General features: G+C 36.9%; 1 protein-coding gene across 1 annotated transcript; it reads left to right on the top strand.

Moving 5' to 3' along the window:
- Nucleotides 1-4,667: 4,667 nt before the first annotated feature.
- On the top strand, nt 4,668-7,947 carry cryba1b (crystallin, beta A1b). Its single transcript, XM_032577158.1, has 6 exons — nt 4,668-4,792; nt 5,007-5,068; nt 5,143-5,261; nt 5,356-5,497; nt 5,575-5,717; nt 7,338-7,947. Exons 2-6 carry the CDS (start codon nt 5,030-5,032, stop codon nt 7,483-7,485), a joined length of 591 nt encoding a protein of 196 aa, XP_032433049.1. The 5' UTR covers nt 4,668-4,792; nt 5,007-5,029; the 3' UTR covers nt 7,486-7,947.
- Nucleotides 7,948-8,896: the final 949 nt, after the last annotated feature.

The raw sequence follows: 8,896 nt of genomic DNA, 5'->3' as shown, positions 1-8,896 counted from the left end.
TTAAATTGGCCTGTATTGTTTTGCATTGCACTTTTCACTTAAAGAAGCAATACTATGTGGGGGTTTTTTTGTTTGTAAATTTTGTAATTTAACACCTTGAAATTGGGCCTCTCTCTTTAAAAGCTCCTGCTCTTTCTGAAACTCCACCTTCAGGAAGTCATCACAACATCGCTCCTCTGTTAACCCTTTAACAAAGTTGTTTTTTTCCAGCATTTTACTGAGAAGTAGCTGCTATAATGAACCCAGCAGATACGCAGTTCCGCTAATTGTTTGCTAATTGCTGCTGGCTAGTTTGAAGGAGCTAAATGGGGAGTCAGAAGCTTGGAAACTGCAGTTCTGAGGAGGAGCTGCGTCTTGGAGGCGGAGCTAGGCCCACCCAGGTCTTTTGCATAGTTGACTGGTTGCCATGGAGATTAAAGGATTTCTCAACTATGTGTGAAAGAATCAAGGCAACACTCCAGGTTTGTTTTTGATGAGGACATAACATTATAACCTTGAATGAGTGAAATAATGATTTAAACACTGGTATTTACTTTGATTAGACGTCTGTAAAGAAGAAAATCATTTTGCACAGCACTTTATACGATCTTGTGTTGGACAGACACCACTGGATAAATTTCTTCAGCTGTGTTTGACTTGTGGCTGAAATCCCACTCACTCCGAGTTTTACTCTGAGAAATATCTCAACAAGACATTTATTGTGAGCATTAAATTTCCTAATTTGAACCTCTGCTATAAATACACCTGCCCACCTCATGGATGTTGAAAAATCCAATGCTTCAGTTCGTAAACTACCACCAGGTCTGTTCTCTTTAAAGGCCACAGGAAATGATTCACCCCCATTTCACACTTAAGAAGCTGAATGACCTCTGATGCCCCGAGAGAGACAACCTGCGTCAGAATAGCTCTTTACCATCCTGGCAGCGTTTTTTTAGATCACCTTTAGATACTATTCAGTGGAAATATAAGCAAACTACAGCCACTAGACACTGCCAAACAGAGTGGATTCACATTTTTATTGAAGTTGTTGGTATCAAAAATAAGAGATAGTTTACTTTTACAGTAAAAGCACCAGGGTGTGATATCATCACACTGCATATTGTGTAAAGAAAAAAATACTCTTTGTGACAGAGGGCAAGACTTTGCAAGTTATTACAGTGTTTCTGAGTTGCTTTGGTGCATTTCTCACATCAGCATAAATTTTTGTACAACAGCTGGTGCATTTCTCAAAACAAAACCCAGCAGAAAACCTCTAACAGCGCGTCACTTCTTCTAAAGCAAATATTCATGTCAGTGAAACAGCCGGCAGTGTCCAGATAAATGCATAATGAAGCCAAATAGTTTTGTCAAGTTTTCATTTTGACAGTCTAATCTCTGCAGTGTTTTCTAATACAACAAAGTCAAATGATCAGGGCATTTTTAATTTGCACTGCAAATACTCTTTACGATTATAATTTATCCACAACGTTGTGCAAGAGCAAAGTACAAACCTGCCTAAAGCAAACATAAGAAACACTCTTTGACAAATGGCAACAGGAATCAGTGAAACATGAGAGAAATTGCTCAATTGAGAGACATTTTCAATCCAATTCAGTTGCCTGTATTGTCATTGTAGCATAAGCAGCAAAATTAAAAAAGTGTAATTTGGTCAGCAATGAAATTAAATAAGCAGCACAGACACACACAGATATTTTACTTGTGAAAACTCGGTTCAGTAATCAATACGACTAAAGGTAAGCGAATGGTTGAGTTTCTCTTGATCTTGCTGGGACTTTAGTCCTGTAATCCTGGAAACTTTCTTCAGGTGATAGAAGGCCGACTTTGTAACTGTCTTTGTGTGGAACATAGATGTTCAGGTCTAAAACTCACAAAACAAAGTTTTAACGAAACTCTTGCTTTGTTTTTTTGTTTTTATTTTATGTAGCGTGTTTTTCACGAGGTATTTTATTGTGGTGGCTCACTGTTTGAAGAAGACACCAAAGTTTTGTGATGTAGATGGGATTTCTGTATTTTCACTCTGGCTGTTCGCTATATGGTCACTGTGGGCTCTTCACACGGGCCTGCTGAGTCTGCTCGTCCCTTTGTCACATCTGAGCTGCTGCTATCATCAGCAGAAACACACACACATACATACATCAACCCCTGTCCTGCCTCTCGCTTCGACCCGCATAAATTCACTTTGATTGAAAAAAAAAAAGTCACATTTTGACATAAATTGTAAAAGCATAAGCGCTGCTCTCACTAATTGTGCGTCGGGCCCGTTCAGATCATGACATGGACCGGCACGTAAACAGACATGTTCACACACACAGGCAGAGACGGGGAGTCTGGACAATGTGCTGACCTCAGGAAGCCATTCCTAAATGTTTATTGTTCAGGGCAGCAAGAAGAGAGACGAGGGTCAGCTCACCTACCAAACACTCGTTCTGCTTACACTGAACCACAGAAAACAAATTCAACTTTTGAGGCTATTTCAAAAATAAATGCAATAAAAAGTAGAAGTTTGTGGGTTTTTTCCCTGATTTATTTGATGAAACAGAAAACAAAGAAAATCAATGTAACGTCGTGGCTGCCAGTGAAGCCTTTTGAGTCCCACTGCCCCGCTCTTCACAGGCAATTACTCAGTGGCACAAATTTTCCAAAAAGAGAAGCAAACATTTTCATTCACAAATCAGGATTTAAAAAACATATTCACCTCGGTTTCAATCAAGCTAGTTTGACAAAACCTCTTAATTTCATAATTTTTTGCCAATATAATCACAGTTTTTGACATTTCAAAGTCACTGACGATGTCTCTGAGCTGATTATTCAAAAACACATGTGGCTACTTTTAGCTAAAAAAAAGAGACAAGAGGAATCAAATTTTAAATAACTGTAGACGGAATAATCTGACTAAATTGTTCATATTTTCGATTTAAAAAATCAGTTTAATGGTTTATCGAAGGCGTTGGGTTGCAAAAGCAGTCATACTGTTTCAATTTTCCAACATTTTCTTCACAAAACAACATTTTATACATTTTATTAGGATTTTATTGGAAATCTTTCAGAAGCATGGCATTCATTTGCATTAATCTCTGCTAAGTGTATAATTTCTAGAGGCACCTTTTCACTCTTCATCAGTTTTGTACATCAAGGAACTTTAATTAAAATTTCTTTCTATATCATTTTGCAAAATTGTCCAAGCTCAAACCGATCAGATGGATCATATTTCACATCATTTTTGTACGTTTAGCATTGTTGTCTTCGTCACAGTCTAGTTTTCTACAGCTTCAAATTGTTTTGTTTTTTTCTTCTGAATTGCCTGACATTTTTCTCCATCCATCCCCCTGCCTGCTGAAGAAAAGCATTTCTGCGTGTTTCACTGTGGGGATGTTCTGTTAGTTTTCCACCACATTTTATTGAAATTTGTTTGAAAAGTTTATCTTCTGAGCAGATCACCTTCTTTTCCATGTTCTCTACAAAGTTTATAGCAATCCGCAATTTTTCTTCTGTTTATGCTTTCCCATATGTGACACATTTTAAAGTTAAACTAAAAATGTTAATAGTTGTTCTCCCAACAGAGATTCATGACAATCTTGTGCAGATTGAACAAGACATTTAAAACCTCAGATGCTCTTTTATGACCTTGAAACTTCCCGCTGACCTTTCTGTGATGTTCCTTATTTTTCATGATGCTGTTCGTTCATTAATGATCTCTAAAAAACCTCTGAGTTCTTCAGCTGGACACAAACTAAGATCAAATTATTCAAAGGAGGGTTTAGTTTATTCATTACCTGACTTCAGATGGTTGCAACAGATTTTATTTACTCTTTAAATTTAAATGAAAATTATGCTTCTTCTACTTCACATTCATAATCTTCTTTGTGTTGGTATATACCATGTGAAACCCAAATAAGATACATTAAAGTATACGGGTGTAATGCACAAAATTTACAACTTTTGCAAGAGTTAATATACGGCTCTGGAAAAAAGTAAGAGACCATGTAAAATTCTAAGTTTCTCTGATTTAATTTTTATAGGTAAATGTTTGAGTAAAATGAACATTGTTTTTTATTATATGAACTACTGACAACATGTCTCTGAAATTACAAGCAAAAATTTACTATTTATTTGCAGAAAATAACGAAAAAAAGTCTGTTCTTTCATACCTCATATAAGAAAACAAGTTCATATTAATTTAGAAACAACAATACAAATGTTTTAACTCAGGAAGAGTTCAGAGTTCAGATATTTGGTGGAAAAACCACGAGGTTTTCAATGGGGTTCAGTGCAGTGGTCTCAAAAAAATTCAATAAATTTTACTGACTAATTGACACGTAGTATTTCGACAAGCTGCCAGTGGATTAAAATCACCACAAATTGGCAAAAAAATGATTTATATCTCGTCCTAATTTTATTTCCAATATATGAGGGTCGTCAATCTTTTCCAAAAACATTGCACGAATCCTCGAATCAGAATTTACAAATTTACTTTCTAAGAACAGTTTTAACACCCCGATCTATCTGATAAAAAATCCCTTTGTGAAAAGCTGCCCTCTGTTTTTTTTTTTTCACCTAATGTATAGATTTACCATGTAACGCAGTATAGCCAAGTTCCCTCTTTGTGTTTGCATGAATCAAAGTGTGTCTGTGCGTTAACCCCTCTGTGGCCCTCACAACAAAACAAAGCAAACTGCTGACAGGGACGCAGGCGTGCCGAGCCCCAACCCCTGCAACTCGTGGGTGTATATATACCCCAATACGCCCTGCTGCTGCAGACTGGAACCCTGCACCACACAGCTCATCAGTTTGGGTAGGTCAACGTAGATACAAACAATGCAAAACATTTTAAATGTCCTTGGGCATCGATGTGATTTATCAAACAGAAAAGCAGCTGTAGCTGATTGTCATTTGAAACAGAAAGTTAAACACAGACGAAAAGGAAAAAAAACAGAAGCTGGAGAACAGAGCTTCTGTGAGCATCTTATGCCGTTAATATCCTGACTGCTGGTGTGTTTTCCTGACAGGTACAGCTGAAGAAAAGGACACAATGGCTCTGACAAACCCTATGCCCATGGGCCCTTGGAAGGTGAGCTCCACGCTGTACTTCCCACCCAAGTCTTCAGCCTCATGCACCATGACCGATCCGTTTGTGCTCTGCAGATCACCGTCTACGATCAGGAGTACTTCCAAGGCAGGCGCATGGAGTTCACCGCCTGCTGCCAGAACATCATGGAGTGTGGGATGGAGAACATCCGCTCCCTGAAGGTGGAGTGTGGCGCGTACGTATCCACTCAGGCTTTCTTTTGATTTTTTTTTTACATATTTCTGGAAAGAGTTTGCTGGTTATATGTTTCCCCGGTGTTTGACCCGCAGCTGGGTCGGCTATGAGCACTCCAGCTTCTGTGGCCAGCAGTTTGTGCTGGAGAAGGGCGATTACCCTCGCTTCGAGGCCTACAGCGGCAGCAACTCCTATCGCATTGAGAGGATGATTTCCTTCAGGCCCATCTGCTGTGCTGTAGGTCCAAAAAGTTGCACAATTGAACCTTTTGTAGCGCCAGCTCCAGCTGCAATGAAGCTGCTTTTCCTCTGCAGAACCACAAGGAGTCCCGCATGACCATCTTTGAGATGGAGAACATGATGGGGCGTCAGTTTGAGCTGTGTGACGACTACCCGTCCCTGCAGGCCATGGGCTGGATGAACAACGAGGTCGGATCCATGCAGATCCACTGCGGAGCGTGAGTTCTTCCTCCTGATGAATAATAGATATGCAAAAGAAATGCAAGTTGATCAGTTCAGTAAAGACTGAAAGGAGGTTAGATCAGTGAAGCAGAACAGTATAAAGATTATTAATCATATCAAAACAGTCCAAATTTGTTACTTTATTGCATTTGTCAAACTCCAGCTCTTCAAAATAACCTTTGTGTACCTAAATATTATACTATCAATCAAATCAAAGCAGTTTTTAATCTGTAATCTGTCAGATTACATCAGTGTGAAAAGATGTTCAAATTAATTTTTTTTATTGTAAGAAGTATTCATTGAATGCAGAGACAATTTTTATTAATCTTTAAACAGTTTTGTCAATACATTCTGCCACATTTATAATCTCGATGTGGCCCAAAACAAGAATGAGATTTTGTTTTTTTGCTTTATTTTGAGCAATATAAAAGAAAAAAAATACCTAAATAGGTAAAAAAGGAACAAACACTTACTCTTTATAGCTATAAATTTGAGTAAAATGAACATTGCTCTTTTGTTGTATGAACTACTGACAACATGTCTGCAAAATTCCAAGCAAAAATGTTGTTTTATTTGCAGAAAATGAGAAACGGCCAATATTATGAAAAAGATGCAATACTTTCAGACCTCAAATAATGCAGAGGAAACAAATTAACATTCATTTAGAAACAACAGTATTAATGTTTTAACTCAGGAAGAGTTCAGATTTGGTGGAATAACCAGGAGATTTTCAACGTGGTTCAGTGCAGTGGCTCCATTTACAGTAACAAGACATTTTCTGATTTATCAAACTCATGTTTTGTAAAATAAAATTGTATTTAGACATAAACAAGAATTAATTTAGCTCAAAAAGTAGTGGAAGACCTCTGCACTGTTGCACATCTGATCACAATTTGATTATTATGTTATGTTTTTTACACAGGCTGATCAATTCTGCTGCAACAGCATGACTCAGTGCTAGCATTGCTGAATCTTATGCAATACTATGCAAATGCTGTGTTTACAGTGATGAAATTGAATTTATGACAACAGAAGCATTTCTAAAATTTTACATGTACATGTCAGATTTGAGTAAATTTTCATCTGTTGTAATTTTTGCAGGTTGCTATGCAAACAAAAGCAGTAAATAAAACAGTGAATAAACAGCAAAATCACTGTAACATTTCTGTATGAACACTTCATTGCCCTTTATAAAGTGCATTATGCCTGCCAATATTACAAATACTGAAAGATATGATTGCATTCGTAATCCGACTTTCAAATTGTCTTTTAGTTTTATTGAAATAAAGACAAGCCTGTCTGTTTCTAACTGTGTTTTTAAAGAATTTAATTCCTATTGTGATAAGTTTTGAAGAGTAGCCAGTTGTTTTTAATGTAAGGTATTGACTTATTGCCAGTAGATTTATTCAGTATCAACTCAGGTTGCTGGATGCATGAAACTAAAATCTGAAAGACCTGCTTTCTGACTGTTTCTGCTAAAAATCAGATTATTATATCAGATGAAAGGTTGTGGATGCTGAATGATGCATTAAAACTTACCCTTGTTGCACATCAGAAGAGAAAATAAAATTCCCTCTGTGAAAGTTTCAATGTCCTGTTTTGGTGTTTCCTTGCAGCTTTGTGTGCTATCAGTACCCTGGATATCGCGGCCACCAGTACATCATGGAGTGTGACTGCCGCGGAGGAGAGTACAAATGTTACCGTGAGTTTGGCTCCCACTCCCAGACTCCCCAGATCCAGTCCATCAGGAGGATCCAGCACTGAGAAAGGAGAGGATTTCCCTCACTCCACCTTTTTTCCTTCCCTTTTCCTCTCTTCCTGATACATTTCCATCCCTTCTTTTCTTCTTCCTGTCCCACAACCTCCAACTCCCCCAGCTCTGCTGATCCGGACGGTCAAAGCAGGACCAAAGGACTGAACTTCAGGTGCTTACTGACGTCAGTGGTTCCCTGCACATTTGCTTTTATTTTTGTTTTAAAGGAGACAACATAAATAAAGGAAGGCTATAAGAAAGACAGGCATTAGGAATGACAGATTTGAAAACAAATCAATCAAAAAGAACGGATGCTCCACCTTGGTGATGAAAACATTTCAAAGTTAGTTGCTCTTTTCCTTCTTCTCCACGGATGAACAACCAGTCTGGGTGTCGATGTGATATCAATGACTGCCTGTGTTTAAGATAATAAATAAAGAAAATGAGCAAAGAAACAGACAGATTCATGACAATGATGTATTTGCATGTTTTATTTCTTCCTTCTCTGTGCTGATTTTTTGACACTGCTGCTTTAATAAACTAAACAACAATGTTTTAATATTATTTAATGAATTCATCAGGCACAATGCATGTAAATTTCCTTCTTTAAAACCCAAAACTCATATTTAAACCATCACATTTAATGTGTGTGTTTTTTTCAGAAATAAATTGACATAAAAAAATCATTTCACCATACAAATTTTGGGTTTTCCTCAGTTTAAAGTCCCAAATCGGAGGAGGGAGGAATACGTAATAAAAAATACCTCCAAATACTACTTTTTCAGAGTATAAATGAAAACCTTATAGTTAGTTTGTACATAATGTCATGAATTTTCTTGCAGAAATATGTCAGAATGTGATATAACACTAGTACCTCTCAATAAATTAGAATAACACTGAATATTTACTTAGAAATTAAATTAAAATAGGGAATTATTATATTTGTTACACACAGACAGAATTATGTATTTCCAGTTTAATTTTATTCATTTTGAAGATTATTGCTTACAGCTAAACTCATAATTCAATTTATTAAATTTTTTAAAAATATAATATGAGATTACTTTTAAAAAAAAAAACACTTTTTTGTCACATAACAATCAAGTTATGGCTTACTCCATTGCTTGGAAAACTTGACAGTTATTCTGGAGAACAAAAGTCCTCTTACCAGACTAATACATTTTGCGTTTCATTGGGAAATCAAAGTCAGAGTCAGAAAAAGAACTTCTTCTGACTGGATTTTTAAAAAGTAAAGTTTCCACAGTCAGTAATGCTTTGGGGAGTCATGCCATCTGCTGGTGTTGGTTCAGTGTGTTTTAACTTTAGCTTAGCCTGAAGTTAGTTTAGCTTAAATCCCACAGATAATTTGTCAGTTTTTAATTAGGAAATTAGAGGCAACATAACCTGTTAGGTGAGCTAAAT

The sequence above is a fragment of the Xiphophorus hellerii genome, chromosome 11 (genome assembly GCF_003331165.1).
Source record: "Xiphophorus hellerii strain 12219 chromosome 11, Xiphophorus_hellerii-4.1, whole genome shotgun sequence".
Lineage (NCBI taxonomy): Eukaryota > Metazoa > Chordata > Actinopteri > Cyprinodontiformes > Poeciliidae > Xiphophorus > Xiphophorus hellerii.
Note: the sequence above shows the minus strand (reverse complement) of the source record. Positions and strands in the feature narration are given on the sequence as shown.

Coding starts and splice junctions, on each gene's coding strand:
- cryba1b (XM_032577158.1), top strand. CDS start 5,030: ATGGCTCTGACAAACCCTATGCCCATGGGCCCTTGGAAG. Junction 5,262..5,355: donor CTGAAGGTGGAGTGTGGCGC/GTACGTATCCAC, acceptor TTTGACCCGCAG/CTGGGTCGGCTATGAGCACT. Junction 5,718..7,337: donor ATGCAGATCCACTGCGGAGC/GTGAGTTCTTCC, acceptor GTTTCCTTGCAG/CTTTGTGTGCTATCAGTACC.